Source organism: Panthera onca, chromosome D1, assembly GCF_046562875.1.
Source record: "Panthera onca isolate mPanOnc1 chromosome D1, mPanOnc1 haplotype 2, whole genome shotgun sequence".
Taxonomy (NCBI): domain Eukaryota; kingdom Metazoa; phylum Chordata; class Mammalia; order Carnivora; family Felidae; genus Panthera; species Panthera onca.
The window spans coordinates 49,370,744-49,387,431 of record NC_138348.1 but is presented as its reverse complement, the minus strand read 5'-3'; the positions used below and the strand labels follow the sequence as shown (position 1 = coordinate 49,387,431).

General features: G+C 42.3%; 1 protein-coding gene across 6 annotated transcripts in view; it reads right to left on the bottom strand.

The window, feature by feature from the left end:
• SCUBE2 (signal peptide, CUB domain and EGF like domain containing 2) overlaps window positions 1-16,688 on the bottom strand; it is a 63,240-nt gene that overhangs the window by 31,402 nt on the left and 15,150 nt on the right. For all 6 annotated transcript variants that reach the window (XM_060605954.3, XM_060605957.3, XM_078433189.2 and 3 more), the window contains exons 5-10: window positions 13,110-13,235; window positions 10,292-10,408; window positions 9,458-9,547; window positions 4,226-4,342; window positions 3,149-3,271; window positions 613-729 (exon numbers count right to left, since the gene is read on the bottom strand). In XM_060605954.3, the coding sequence (XP_060461937.1) occupies window positions 613-729; window positions 3,149-3,271; window positions 4,226-4,342; window positions 9,458-9,547; window positions 10,292-10,408; window positions 13,110-13,235 (690 nt within the window). The remainder of the gene's footprint in view (window positions 1-612; window positions 730-3,148; window positions 3,272-4,225; window positions 4,343-9,457; window positions 9,548-10,291; window positions 10,409-13,109; window positions 13,236-16,688) is intronic.

The window sequence follows — 16,688 nt, the reverse complement described above, 5'->3', positions numbered from 1 at the left end:
TTTAAGAAGCCCAAGTCATTCAGAATTGTGGGGGGAGTCATTTGATGTCAAATCTTATTTATGCCATAATCTACACGAGAATAAGGACAAATGACATCAGAACATGCTGCTACATGGGCACAGCACAGAGAGATCAAGTCGACGGTCCCACTCCCAGCTCAAAGACCTGTCCAAAGACTAGCTCCAAGCTTTAAAAAGGCTTTTCAGCTAGTTCCTGTGCACAGCAAAGCTGTGGAATTGGTTGGTGCCCTCTCTGAGGACTGTGACTTTCCTATCCACTGGGAAGTTCCAACAGACAGGATATCAGCTCCTGAGAGACCCTTCCACTGAATACAACTATGTCAATAAAGTCAACAAAGAATTCACAGTTGATTAGCTCACTTCTTCTCTCTGCTCCATTTCACACTCAACACGTTAAAGGGATCAGTGTGACAGATTTCCCTTAGCAGATGTTTCCCTTGAGTTGATGAAGTCACTACGACTATACAGGGACTAAAACATCCCATTCACTCCCCAATATAGGAAAATTGACCCTGATCTGGAGAAACCTTGGGAGCTAGGCCTCCCCTGCAGGCCCAGGTTCACCTGACTCTAGAGGGACATTCTGCTCACCTCCACAGTGGGTGAAGCCATAGAGGGTGTACCCTCTGTTGCAAGCACATGCGAATGTGCCAGGGTGGTTGATGCAGCTGTGGTCACAGGTCCTATCCAAAGAGCATTCATCCACATCTGTAATTGTCAAAGGGAGAGGGGAGCTGAAACCAACTCTGAGGGATGAGTGGAAAGAGCATTTGTAATTCCACCTATTGACTGACAACAAAAACAACATAAACAGAATTTTAAAAGTATCAGTTCTCTTGCTCACTTGTGTTTAGACAATGTTGGGCAGCCTACAATAAGTATACTCACAACCAGAATCCTTATTTCCAAATTCTGTTGCAAACTGCACTCGTCTTTAGGCTCAGTTGGTCTTTCTCACATGCCTATTTGCAGAGCTGAGTAATTTAAAATATTTAAATGAAGCTAAATGAGACAGCATACCTTAAAAGGGTTTGTAAACTATAAGGTGCAACCCATACATTATTGTTGTTATGTTACTATTGGTAAAACAGCAGTACTAATTATATAAGCTCTAGCAAATTGAAAGGAGAAAACAGCTGGGTTGGAGATAAATCTGGTTCCTGTCTTTCCAGAATTAGTCTTCTGGCCCCAGGAGTCCAATTTATCCTCAGTTTTAATGTCCTCTGCACTAAAAGAATGCATGAACACAAACATCCTCAGTGAGTTTCTATTGCAGACACGAAAATTTGGTGTTTAAGCTCCAAACTGGATCCTCTTGGCCAATCCCTTGGCTTTGTTCTTCTGCCATGGTTCAGCCCCACAAGGCCCCTCCTGTCCTGGTTCAATGTGGAGGCATTGCTGGCTTCAGCTGAGGTCCTGGAAACTAGCTTCAGGAGGCTGCCTTTGTCGATTTAATTATCTCTTCTTCCCTGGTCTGGTCTTCACATCTTTCCTGTAGACTAGAATTTCAGTGCTTCATTTCCTCAACTCTTTGGAGGGTTTTTTTTTAAATAGAGTTACGACTTGTGTCTCCAAATGGATAAACCAGGACCAGTACAGAACTCAGTGGAAGCCAATTAGCCCAGAGCTAGATCTCTTTTTCAACACCAAATGTGCCACAAGAAACTATGTTAATAAAAACCAAACATTTGGAAGGAACTGGAGGAATGAAAAGATGAAATTAGAAAGGGCAAATTCTTACAAAATCTCTTCATCATTTGCTTTTCCCAGAAATCTTGGCAATTTCCTCAGTAAATTTGTTCTGTGAAAATATTTGTTCTGATCAGTGAAAAATAGGAAAAAAGTCCATTTCTTCCCTAGTAATTGATGTCACTCTCTGAATTCTGTGATTAACATCAACCAGTTGTTGGGAATGTGGACTTGTTCAGTAGCTGGCTTTGGCTGCGCATGATGGGCTGTTGCTTTGCCAAAAATAATGAGATCACTTTTCTAATTCCTTTTTAATGTGTTTACACAGCTTAAACAGTATTTCTTGCCCTATACATTAGGAAACATTATGTGCAACATCAAATTTGCTTTCCAAGTCAAATAGAAGAAAGCCATGCAATACTCATCTAGAATGATCTTGCTGAATTTAAAGGGGGCTATACTTGAACTGCCTGACAAATTATGTATTAGGAAGAAAAAAAAAAAAAACAAGAGAGAAACCTAATTCATACCATAAGGCTAAAAGAAGGTAATGTTCCATTTTTATTACCTAAAGTGAAATCAGATATTATTTTCTGATTTTAGTTTAATTCTGGGATTTCTAACAAAATAAGTTAGGCTGTTCTTATTTCCAGAAATGGAACAAGAATACATGACAGCACATCTTTCCTGAAAGCTGCTTCCTATATATCCATAGGGCATAAAAGGTGCTCATCTGAAACTAGATATGATGTTTCTCACCCAACAAAGCTTACTCCCATCGGTAAGAGTTATTAATATCAACAACTGCTCCCCAAAGATGCTCCCTTACCACACCTCTTGTGTGGGAGGAAAGCATGTAAGAGGGGGTCTGCAATCCTGCCCGAGGACCCACCAGCCTTGCCTCCACTCAATTCCCCTTCCCTCTCCACCGTTCCTCTCCCCAAGCACCAAAGGCTGGTCATTAAAACAAGGGCTATAAGGAAGAGATCAACTGGTACATGACTTTGATTATGGGTTGACCCCAACTTTTCGCTAGGAAAAGGTAAGGTATGTTAACTCAATCTATATACTTTTTCCACCAAGTTTTATTACAAAATCCTCAAAATTAAAGGAAATTTTTAGAAAAGAAAAATTCCTCATAATCTCAACACCCTAATGCAACCCTGTTTACACTCTGTGATCCATTCCATTTCTAGCAGCCAGCTCTGCTGTAATCACACCAGATGGATTCTTTAAGGTGTTCTCTAATCGTTAATACTTGTGAGCTACATTGGTGTTTTTACTCTACCAACAGATGAAATAAGTGAAGCATGGACTGGAGGTTGGATTAATGACTCCATCAAGAAGCCCAATGAGCCAGTCTCTGCCAAAGTGGGGTTTCGTCTTCTCTGCTCCAACCAGCGGGCATTGCACAGCACAGCTATGTTTCAGCACATACCTTGGCAAGACTTCTCATCTGTTAATAACTTAAATCCCTTTCTGCAGCTGCAGTCAAAACTGCCCACGGTGTTTTTGCAGAAATGATCGCAACCTCCATTGCGGGTCTGGCACTCATCAATATCTGTAACAGGTAAGCATCGGCAGATCAGAGAGCGATACTTGCCTGGTTTTCCACAAATCCCTGAAGTGTTATTGTGTGCGTGCTTCATTACTCTCTGAAACAAAAACAGACCCATAAAAGCGTTTAAGGATGTTTGCTGATGTTTTTAATCTTACACATGTTTTCTAGTCTGGCTTAACTGATTTGGAAAGACAAGTGTCTTGTCCCCTTGAGAACTCTGACTTGTGCTACCCTGGACTAGCATTAAGGACACATATTATGGGAAAGAATGGTGATGTCCTATTATAGTTTCATTCTTGCCCTGCTCTCTCAAGATAAGATGGCTCCCTTGGGCATACTTTCCATTCCAGTTTAATGCTTCAATTTATAAGGAATTAGAACATTTGCTTTGGCAAATTACACAACAATCAAGTAGTCTCAATGCTTTTAAATGATTCCTGATACTCAAATTAATCTTATCTTCTCTCAGTTTCATCTGGTAACTGGTTGTCTACTTTTTATCATGTTAAAGAACTAAGCCTTTGTACTCTTGCCCATGAAATGCTAGCAGGTCACTGAGGTATCTATTCATTAGTAAAAGATAATTTTATAGTTACTCATTATGTTCTCTGGATAATAATCTTGGCTGTTATTTATAAATAGTCTCTAGATTGTTATTTATAAGATGTTGATATTATCACCTGCAAATGAATGTTTTCTTGAGCTTCTGCCTTTTTCTAATAAGGCCCTACCTGAAATGTGTCATCTGATGCTTGCTGAAGCTGACCTTCTCAATAGTTAGTGTAATTAAGTTGGTTCTAATTAAGCTTACTCAATTATAACCTTCCACTAGTCCAGGGAAGAAAAGCTTCGATCAATATGAATCATAAGCAAATCCGGAATCACTCAGGAGATATGGAGGGGAAGAGCTTCCTTCATCCCCATACATTAGCAGCATGGAGAGGCACAGGCTACCTTTACAAGTCTTCCCATCCAACTGGAGGGTGAATCCAACGGGACAACTGCAATGAACACCTGTTGAAGTATCCTTACAGGTGCGATCACAGCCTCCATTGTTGACAGCACACGTTTCTGACAAGGAGGTAAGAAAAAGACAGTTAGCTTGCTAAAGAAATGCTGATACAGCTGGGAGGAAAGGATATCGCTGCAGTATTAATAACTGGCAAAGTTCATGAAATCCAAGAAGCATGGTGGGGTACTCACAGTTGTATCCCAAGTCTCTACCACCTGCAGGTGAGCTAAAGAGACAGCAGGTGCAGCTCCTCTCTCCCATCTAAATAAGTGACATCTCCCAAAGAAGCTTGATACAAGGCTAACAATGTCTCTCTCGCCAACTTGCTGAGCCTTCCCAATCCCCCACTGGCAGATTTGAAGCCACTAAAATTTCCTATTGATCCACAGCCAGTGACCTGCTAAGCGTGGCTACATCTGGCAAGCTAGATGTGAATGCAGAACAGGGCAAAGGGGGATGTCCCTTCCTCGATCCTGAACCCTCTCCCTTCAATATAAGTAATAGGAGAAGCAAGAGAGGGCAAGCTTCCCCTACCCCAACTATTCCCTTGCTGCAGAAGGGAAGTCATTGGACTTCATCCCTGCAACTGCCAATTAACTCAGATTAGAAGTTTACCTTTCGCTGAAAGGAGAAAGACCTGTCAGAAGTACATGAAAAAATCAGCCAAAGTTTTTAAGTCACAACTAAAGAGATGGGGAACAACAAGCAAATGTCCTTCTAGTTTCACTTACTGCTTTTACTTCCATAGCTACCTCACTGTAGAGCCTTGGGGGGAGAAGCTTAGTTCTAATTAAATAGGACAGTAGAATAGGTATATCTGTTTCCTCTCAAAACCTAACATGAGAGTAAATAGATTTTTTTCAAGTATAAATCCTTGGGGCACCAGGCTGGCTCAGCTGGTTAAGCATCCAACTCTCAATATCAGCTTGAGTTGTGATCTTGCAGTGGTGAGATCAAGCCCTGCAAAGAGCCTGGTGTTGGGCTCTGCACTGTCAGTGAGAAGCCTGCTTGGAATTCTCCCTGTCTCTGTCTCTGTCTCTGTCTCTGTCTCTCTCTCTCTCACACACACACACACATACACACAACAAACAAAAAATAATAAAGTATAAATCCTTAAAAACTGGTGTAAAAGAGTATGGAGATTCCTCTAAAAGTTAAAAATAGAACTCCCCTACAATCCAGTAACCACACTACTGGATATTTACCCAAAAAATACAAAAACACTAATTCAATGGGACACATACACCCCATGTTTCTGGCAGCATTATTTACAATAGCCAAATTATGGAAACAACCCAAGTGTCCATCAGTTGATGAATGAATGAATAAAGAAAACATGATACACACACACACACACACACACACACACACACACACACACTGGAATATTATTCAGCCATAAAAAAGAATTAAATCCTGCCATTTGCAACAACACAGATGGAGTTACAATACTCTATACTCCGAAGACACTTAAATTTTTTTTTTATGCTAAGCTAAATAAGTCAGAGAAAGACAAATACCATATGAGTTCACTCATATGTGGAATTTAAGAAAGAAAACAAATGAGCAAAGGACAAAAAGAGAGAGACAAACCAAAAAACAGATTCCTAACTACAGAGAACAATGGATGGTAACCAGAGGAGAGGTAGGTGGGTGGATACGTGAAACAGGTGATGGGGATTAAGGAGTGCACTTGTGATGGGCACCAGGTGTTGTATGGAAGTGCCGAGTCACTATATTGTACACCTGAAACTAATATTACACTGTATGTTAACTAGACTGAAATTAAAAATTTTCTAAAGTACAAATCCTTAAGGACAAAGAAAATGGAAGCCAAGACAATATAAACATCCTGGAAGTGGCATATCAGTGGAGGAGCAGTAATGGGCACAGCAGAAAGATAAACCCTAGCGGTCTGCAGAGGGGGTGCCAACAGGTGGTAAGCTCATATGAGCCACAGAACCCCAGAAAGGCCTGGGAATTGGAGATACGAAGTTACTCTAGAGGCGGAGGCGAGGAAGGAGCTAAAAATAGGAAGATTGATTATAAGTCTGTGAAAGAAACAGATAAACCCTCAGATCCCCTCCTAAATTTCACAGCCAGGTGACTCCCCCTTCCCTATTCGGGCTACAACAGAGAAATTTATCCTCTGGAGAAGTGGGACCAGAGAAGTACTGGGCTCCAGGGAACCAGGAATAGCAGAGAGGGAGGAAGAGACACTGTTAGGTAAAAATCTATACCCTGAAAAGAGAGATCTCAAAGTCTTACCACCACCACCATCATCCCAGCTCTGGGAACACTGACAGGCAAGACTATGCTTGACAGGAGACTGAACTGGCCTGCCCAAGTGAAAAGACGTATAGATATTAGCATTTGAAGATCTCCAGATGAAATGGCTAAGTCACTGCCTAGTCATCCAAGTATAAAGCCTACCAACTGATAGAATATCCAATTGGCTTTTTAGTATTTCACTATTAAATATGAAAACTCAACCTAGAATCACCAGACAGTTCAAGAAGGCCTTTAAAATTAAACAAATGCACCAAATCAAACAAACAAGGAAGAGGGAACTTGGAAGAAACAAAGCTAATACAGGGGGAAAAAAATAAAAGTTTTAAAAATCTTGTAATTAATTTCCTCAGAGAGATAAGAAAAGCATTCACGAAACATGAATATGTACCTACAACAAAAGACCAAAGTAAAATTCTTGAAAAATTACAGTATGAAAACAGAAATTTAAAAAGAAATCCTGGAGAGGATTAGAAGAAAAAAATGGAAAATCTCCTAGAAATAGAACAAAAATTTAAGAAAAGAGAAGAAAATTAGAGGAGTTAAACAGCCAACTAACACAAGTTCCAGAGAGAAAGAACAGAGAATATGGAGTGAAGAAAATTATCAAAGAAAAAATATAAGGAACTGTCTCAGAACTAAAGGACTCAAATATCCATATTGAAAAGGCCAACTGAGTGGCCTTCAGCATAACAGGTGGGAAAAGTCCCATAGTGAGGGTCATTATTGTGAAATTTCACATCAACAGGGACAAGGATAAGACCCTGAAAACATCCAGACAGAAGCTTTCATAGATTCCATTCAAAGGATCAAAAATAAAAATGACTTTAGATTTCTTAAAACAACACTGAATGCCTGAAAAAAATAGAGCACTCACTACTCACAACTCGGAATTCTATACTGAGCTAAATTCTCAATAAAAGGAGAGTAGAAAGGCATTCTCAGGCGTGGAAGGCTTTTAAAAACCTATACCTACCCGTGTAAACTAACAAAAGAGAAGACATGAGGTCTACTGACACAGGAGCATGGTGAAGGGCATTCCCAGGCTGGTGCTAATGGGAAGGCCCAGAGGAGAAGTGTACAGCCAGCCTGAAGAATCAGGCCCCTCTACGGCAGGGAAGCCTCATAAGACACTTTAAAAACATTTTTTTAATGTTTATTTATTTATTTTGAGCGGGGAAGGGGCAGAGACAGAGGGAAAGAGAGAATCCCAAACAGGCTCCGTTCCATCAGCACAGAGCCCAACGTGGGGCTCAATCTCACAAACCGCGAGATCAGGACCTGAGCTGAAATCAAGAGTCAGAAGCTTAACTGTTTGAGCCACTCAGGCACCCCCGGAAGATACTTTTTAAGAAGGAAATGGAGGTGTTGTATGGAAACCAATTTGACAATAAATTTCATATACTGAAAAAAATAAAATAAAATAAAAAGAAGAAAATGGAATTGATAAGACAATTGTTGTATTTGAACACATTGAAAGGGTTTTAGAACTCTGCCTGAAATTTGCAAAAGAACTGCTAAGAGGTACTTAGAAAACTAAGCAGAGAAAATAATAATCATAGCACATTACATGGTTCAGGTGAATCATATTTAGATATTCATAATCACAATGATGTAAATACATAATATTGATTTAAATAGTGATAAAACCACATTAAGGGTATGGGAGAGGGAGTGTATGCATTAGGGGAGAGGGCAGAAGAGAGCTAAAACTTGTTGTGTCCTGGAATAGGAAGTCAAAGTAAATATCTAAAACTGACACAACAAGAAATAAGTGTATAATGTCACAATATTCGTGGGAAAAAGAGAAATAACTATATATACTTTTCAGAAATATGGTGGAGGGCAAGTTAGAAGAAGAAACAACTAGGAGAAATGAAAATTGTTGCCTTTGTCAAATGGGATGAGGGAAAGGGAAGTTTTGAGGCAAGGAAATGATGTATTTCATTACATGCCTAATAGCACTGATTAAAGTTTTTAAGGTTTTTTATACTACTTGTATGCAGTATTTTAATTCAACGCAATTAAATATAATTTTAATAGGGTAGAAAAGAGCTCAGAAATGTCACCTGCCTGGTGGCCAATGTCTGCTCAATATATTACCTGTTAAATATAGAAGCTATCAAAAAACTGGTTTTGTTTAGGTCAAGCCAAGCTTTCTCCAGAATAATAATGTGCCAGAGGATCTGATTGCCACCCACACAGCCACTGCCTCTACTTCTGTTCCCGTCTCCAGCTCTGCTGGCAGATCTGCTGGCAGACCTTCTTATATCCCACAGCCAAGTGCCACTCTTCTCCATTCATCTCTTTTGCCATTACCATGGGCTGAAGTCAGAGAGAAGATGACTCGGCTGACAAAAACCCAGACAAATCACCATGCTAAGCTAGGGGCTGCCTGCCCAAAGTGCCTCCCTGGTCAGTCAGTTACTCAGAAGGACAGGAACTGACATTCACTGACCACCCACTAAGTCCCAGGCATTGGACTATGGCCACTTTTGCATATTATTATCATAACTGAGCTTCCTGATAACCCTAAGAGGTAGGTTTTATTATATCCGTTTCAAAGAAAGACCAGGAGACCGAGGCGCAGGGGGATTTGCCCGAGTCTCACAGCCAGTTGGGGGCAGCGCTAGGAGGCTAACTTGCTTGTTCTGATTGCTGGGCCGGTGCCCTTCCCACAATTCTAGAGTCCTTGGATGGTGACTAAGTAACAGCAGTGGGTGAAGAACAGACACAATGTGGCTTGACAGGAGCTGCTGACCCAGGTCCAGCTGGTCTGGGGGTGTAGGGGCCCTGATGTAATAAGTTAGGCCCAGGTTCAGGCCTGATGTAATAAGAAGGGAAAGGGACAGGACAGTGGCCAAGGAAGAGGTTGCAGCGCCTACCCATGAGCAGCCGCCGTTTCACCCGTTTATCACTGTCCACCACTGATGTGGCATTGCTCTCTGTCACCTCCAGGGCAGCGTCCTCTTGCTCTATAAGAGACGCAAAACAGCACAGTTCTCAGACTGAATGAATCAGATTATTCATCCCCTGCACAACCCCTTCTGCCGAAACCCCAGACACGAGAACAATGTAAGATGTGCCACTCTGTTCCCTCAATAAAAACGTGTTGTAAAGAGGCTCTGCGGGAAACACAGTATGTTGAATGGCTGCAGAGCCTTAGTAAACATTAAATATGGAAAAGATTTTTGAAGCATATTGCAGTGACCAAAGAGACACTAGGGAATGTAAGCTTCAGATTCACTCCAATACCCTCAGTCCAGGACAAAAAGAACCTGGGGCCTGGGAACCTCTAAAATGGAGCTAGCAAAGGATGGACCATGAAGTACAGGATAGCATCCCAACAGAAATAGGCAACAGGGGCTTCTGCTGACCATAAGGGCCACTGTGTCATCACAAATGGCTAGCTTTAACTTCATGTCGCCCTGGACCTTTAGGATGTATTGTCCCAGTCTCCACAGTACCATCTTCAGGAGCCCCCCTAGTCTAGGAGAAGAGAAAGGGCTTTCCATGGTGGCACAGGGAGAGAGGGGACACCCTCCCAGGACTAGACTACTCCCACCACCACATGTACAGCATCACAGAACCCATCTGGAGGCAAATGCTCTGGAAATACCCTGAATCTGGTGCTAAACACCATTAACAGTTAGGTTCAGTTTTGGGGTTAGGGGTGGGCAGGCTGGGGCAGACCCTCACCAAGTGTAGGGGTCACTCACCGAGGCAGCTCCTTCCATCTGTGTGCATCTTGTACCCTGGGTGGCAGCTGCACTCCGGGCCTTCGGTGGTGTCCTCGCAGGAGTGCTGGCACCCACCATTCCCATGGTTACAGGTCACTAAGAGGAAACCCAAGCAACACACTGAGCACTGACTTTTCCACAACCAGGGATGGGTTTGCTTCAGAAGATCTCTGCTTGTCATTTAGCAAGCTTTGAACACCTAGTGTGTGCTAGGCACTGCACATAAAAGAAGTAACCCTGACTCAGAGCCAGACGCTGTCTATGTAAACAGATAGTCACAGTATGAATTCAAGAAATGCTGGGGCACCTGGGTGGCTCAGTAGGTTAAGCATCTTGACTCTTGATTTCAGCTCAGGTCACAATCTCGCAGTTCGTGAGTTCGAGACCCACATCGGGGTCTCCATTGTCAGTGCAGAGCCCACTGGAGATTCTCTCTCTTTCCCTTTCTCTCTGCCCCTCCCCTGCTCTCTCTTTCTCTCTCTCAAAATAAATAAATAAACTTAAAAAAAAACATTAAAAAAAAGAAATGCTGAATGACAGATTTGAGCAGTTATACAGGAAAATGGCAACAGGAAGGTAAGAGAGATTATCACTATTCCAGGGGAATTATGCCAAAAGATTCTAGACTACTGCTTTGTTCTATCAGGAGAAGTTTTGCATATTAATACAGCTATACTGGGGCTTTAGAAAATGTTCTAGCACTTTACTCTGGAAGAAACAGATAATACTTATTTGTACAAATACGTTAGAATCTCTCTCATCAGATTCTATCTAGATTAGTTAGAAGGGAGGGAATGTAGAGGAAATGATGACTGCACATATTTAATGCAACATTAACCAACGATTACGAAGACTGTATGAACTCACTGATGATAAGCCAAAAAAAAAGCCAACTCAAAATGATCTATCATCAAACTGAACTGTGGTTACCTCTGGCAAGAGAAATGGGAAAGGGAAGGTTATAGATTTTCTTTACACACTTAGGGCTGTTGAAATTCTTACATAAGCATTTCTAATGTTTCCAATGTGAAAGAACGAAATACATATTTGTGACGTGAGAAAGAAACTGTTCTGTGGTCACAGTGGTGTAAAAATTGCGTATGTCTGAGAACAACTAAATGGGAATATGGAAAAAGTGAAGGGACATGAGGGAAGAGCAAAAAACAAAACAAAACAAAAAAACGGTGAAACAGCTGGTTATGTGGTGGAATTCTTCTGTTTTTCTTTTTGTTCTTTCCTCAAATGTGATTATAATAATATTTGAGGAAGTGACATCTCAAGAATATTTTAAAATTTAAATTCCAGGTATTCTACTAGCCCCTGAAAAACTGAACTGCCAAAGAGTCGCACTCCACAGGTGAGTCTCCTCTAGAGACGTGGGTCCTCCTTGTGAAGGCACCTAGTGGAGCCACTTGGTTCAGCCCACTAGAAGCTTGCAGGGACAGCCTCACTTTTAGGAGTCCTAAGAGTCTGTCAGAATCTATTTCTGGTGGTGGCACCAGCCCTGGTTTGGCAGGTTTCAGAGCTGCACTCTGCTTTGTGATGGAGACAATGGAGAAAAGTCTCTCACCAGAGAAACTACCTCCTCATCTCTTAACCACTCAGGTCGACTCACTGTAAACAACCATCCCCCGCAAACTGCAGGGGAATTATAGAAAGTCCATGGCTTTGGGAAGAGTTGCTAAAGGAAAACCACCTGTGTCTCCTCTGGCATAGATAGTGGTTTAGGAACACCTTTAATGGCAGGTTGTTTCCTATTACCAGTGGAGTTTCATTATTGTGTTTCATCGTTGTATGGCAGCTGTGTCCAGACTGGGTACACCATTGATCCATCCATTCATAAATAAATATGTAGTGAGCACATCCTGTGGTAGGCACCAGGGGAAGACTAAGAGGCAAAAATAAGACAAGGTCCCTGACTGTGGGGGCTCACAGCTGGGGAGACAGACACATAAATACACAATTCAAGCCTGGTGTCGTGTGCTATAATTGAGGAATCAACAGTGCTGTGGGAGCCAAAATACAAAATGGCTGCCCAGTCTGTCAGGGCTTCTGGGGAAGTCTAGCAAAGTGCTAAAGAGCCTTCGAGCTAGATCGACACCCAAATCCTAATTGGCCATGTGCTCCCTGTGTGACCTTGTTGCTTTACCTTCTCCATAATTTTCTCAACTAAAAATGAGGATAATAATACTTAGCTCATAGGGTGGTGATATTAAGAATTCAATGGAATTGGTACATCTTTGGACAAGACTTTGCACACAGTAAATGTTCCCCAAAAGTAGCTATTATCCTTATCATTATTAGGCGTTAGGCAGAATATTAAAAATTGAGTGAGAATTCACCAAGCCAGGTGAGGAGGAGGGCTTGGAGAAGGCTTGGAGGCATGAAAGAACATGGGCTGTTCTCCAGCAGGCAAATAGGTCGGTGTTTGGGAAAAGGAGGTGGATGTGGCTTGTACAAGAAGCAGGACCAGGTAGCAAAGAGCTGTGATTGCCAGATGACAACATTTGGTTTCATTCTGTGGGAACAGGGACACTGGCCCCCAACATTCACAGTCCTCACTCCCAAATTTTATTTCCTTCTGATTGGTTCCCTTAAAAAGTATCATTTCCTTTCCCTATCAGAGACTACCCTTGTGCAGCAAACGTAGTCCTCAGTGAAAGTCAGTATCTTAAGATGGCTGCCTTTCCTGATGTGATTGCTCCACCATGAGGTGGCATTTCTGATCCTGGGCTGCTGAAGACAACCTGTGGAGTAGGATGGTTCCCAGCACAGGCGTGTGCCAGTCTGTACTTACGGATGCAGTCTCTCTGATTCTTGGCCAGCTCAAAACCTGGCCTGCACTCGCAGGCGACATTGCCCTTCGGGGCCTCCTTGCAGATGTGACCACAGCCGTGATTCTGATTCATGCAGCTCAGACCCTCTGCAAAACAGCAGCATGCAGCCAGTGAGCAGACTGTAGGCACAGTCCTGAGCCCCAGGGGCACTGCAAAAGGCTGGGGAGAGGGGGGACCTGCCTGCCTGGGTCTCCATCGGCCCCACATTTTAAACAAACATGTCATCCAAATCCAGTCAGGTCAATTAACAGAGACATAAAAAATTTTTATCTCACCCAAGAGATACAAAGTCTGAAGTCTCCTAGAGGTAGGAGCCTTCCTAGTACACTGAAAAGAAAGCACAAGAGCTCTCTGGGGGGTGTGGAACCACAGCCTGCAGACCCCGGGAACTGCTACCTAGACTCTCACCTCTGCTAGGTTGTTACCCATGCTGACCAAGGATACAAAGAGGGGACAATCTCTCTAAGGAAATCTGCAGAGACGAAGATTCCCAACTTGTTCACATACTCTTGAAGATGATTTTCTGAAAATGTCAACTCCCCTCTCTACCCCAACCAAATCCACACTTTGGAGGGGACTCTGACTACCAGCTTCTGGCATCAGCATGTGAACACCAGCCCAGGGGCCTCTCTTCTGTGACCACTCTCACCTAGTCCCTGGGCCCTCCCTCAGCAGGTTCAGAGCATAGCAACAACACAACAGAGAGAACAGAAAGAGACCTCACACATGTGCTGTAAAATCCTTTCCAGGTATACTATCATTTCCATTAGGTCCAATCTTGTGGTAACAGAGCTGGGAAGAAGATTCTTTTCCTGGCTAGTTTAATATGCATTTAAATGATGGGGTCATAACATAGTGTATATCTTTGTGGTTTGCCAGAATCCTGCCTCTTCTCAAAACCAATTCTTTGAGACCCTGCTACCTGCCAGAACTCTGGAGGAACTCTCATCACACCCAAGAGTATTCTCAAAACCTCTGCTCAGTTTGTACTGCATTATTATATTAAATACATGCCCATGTGATGCTTCTTTGCCTCTGTACAATAAGTGTCTTTGAGAGTAGGTTTTTTTGTTTTCAACCAACAAGACACTCTCTAACACTAGAAGTAGAAATTTAAAAAAAGTTTTTAACGTTTATTTATTATTGAGAGTCAGAGAGAGACCGAACATGAGCATGGGAGGGGAAGAGACAGGGGGAGACACAGAATCTGAAGCAGGCTCCAGGCCATCAGCACAGAGCCCGACACGGGACTTGAACTCACAAACTGCGAGATCATGACCTGAGCCGAAGTCAGATGCTTAACTGACTGAGCCACCCAGGCACCCCAAAGTAGCACTGTTTTAAACATGAGTACAAAAAGTTTTCATTCAACTTCTCTAGGATCCTACACTGTTCTGTATTGTCCCCCTAAAATCTTTTGACTTAATTAGAATCAGTTGGTCCTAATTAAGTCAAAAGTCACTTCTCGCTAATTCTCGCCATAGAGTCGTTGATCTATGCTTAACTGGAATAGCTGATTTAATACAAACAGATGTCATTCCTATTCCAAAAGACAGCGTAACTGTTAATACATCCCATATTCTCTTAAAGCCATTTTGTTTTTTATCTGACAGTTACAAGCTGTTTGAACTCCAGCACTCAGTCTGCTGGAAGTTGCTGAGATTCATTCACCCATGCCAAGGCTGTTGTCAGTTAACACAGAATGGGGCTTGTACTAGATCAGAGCAAAGCTCTCTCTTAGTTCTGGCTGGTGATTTTTGGAAATGTTATTTGCTCCCAATACTGAGACAGCACAGGAGGTGAGAGCTGTCTCCAGAAGCAGCGCCCTGTCCTCCTAGGAAGGCCCAGCAAGAATTACATTTGCTCGTGGATCAACAGAGCATTTGGAATGACAGGCACCAGGAGTACCAGGGCTAAACATAACAGTGCCCAAGAAAAGGAAGCAGGAATACCTGCAAAGTACGCTCCCCAAACAGGTCAGCTGCTGCTTCTCTTCACTCTGTTTTCAAGTCTAAGACATTTGCAAAGTGACCTTTACCACCTCAGAGGAGCAATTCACTTACACAAGAAATATTTCATAAGAATTGACTGTAAAAAGAAAGAAAGAAAGAAAGAAAGAAAGAAAGAAAGAAAGAAAGAAAGAAAGAAAGAAAGAAAGGATTGACTGTGTCAGATGCCATGGGGATACACAAAAAGTTGCCCCCCATGTCCTATCATATCAAGCCAGACCTAAACTTACCAGGAGGTAATAGAGGTTAAAATGACTCTGGAAATGCTGGGGACTTTTCAAAAGGTGCCCCCCAAGCTGTTCATAGTATCCTGACACACACAAAAAAATGCCACTGCTAGGGGAAGCAGATGGGTCTGGTCCCAACTGGGAGGCCCAGCCAAGATTCTGGCTCCCCCCAGAAATTGGGCTGGCAGTCATGTTTAGGGTTGTTTAGTTTACCGGGAGTGAAATAGCTCACAAAAACATTAGAAATAGCCTATTGCGGTGGTCCCCAGCTCAGAGTCTCCCTGAAGAATATTTCTGGAAACTGAATTAATATATGCCTTGCGAACAGAGCAAGAAATGTTCTACCAAAGACAGACACAGGCCCTGTTGAGAGCACAGCCCCTTCCTCACTACCCTGACACCTTCCCCCTACTCTGCAAGGGCAGCGATGCAAGCATCGAAAAATATTCTCAGACCAGACAAAACAAAAGAGGAATGCTCATTTTGAGAGCCTGAGCACCCATGAATGGGGACAAAGGCCAGCCGGGTCAGTATGTCTCTCTCCAGCCTACCCCCATTACATGGGTGAAAACACACAGTCTCTTTATCAGAGCTTTGGGGTCTCTAAGAAGAATAATTTTAAAAAATCAATAGCTTAAGCTTTCCCTCAGAATCATCTATTATGATCCCCTAAATTGAAGAACATTTAGTAGATAATTATTAAAAGTAACCACAACACTAGAAAATACTAGCTTGTAATGTCACCTTCTTTTAACCAATTTTGGAGTATCAACAATGGGTTTTAAAGTCCATTTTAATAACAGGTTCTAAGGGTTTCATGTGCACATCAAGAAGGAAATCCTAAAGGAACACTGTTTACCGACTGATCTATTTGAAGAGTTAAAACCCTAGGATGGACAGGGTCTCAGTTACAGACTGCTATAATCTGTTGGCTTACACTGCCCTGAATTCACCAAGCAATCAGGTTGAAACACCACGGAAAATCACAGAGAGCACACTTAGACCACAACTCAAATTCTTGGATTTTGGCTTTAGCTCCAGACAAATAAGTTCATTTTAAATACTCTTCAGGGAATCCAAGAATGTCTGAATTGTTAAAAATTTAGAAAACACAGATTGCAAAAAGGGACTGCTTTTGTATTTACTTCTGTTATGAAGAGCCTGTGTCTGTAATCAGTCTGGAGGTCTCGCCAGAGGGGAGAAAGGGGCTGAGCTACTGCTTTGGAAGTGCAAGAGTAAGAGATAATCTTAATCACCGTGAACTGCTTTGTGACTGGGTAGGATCCATACTGTGTTCAAGCAA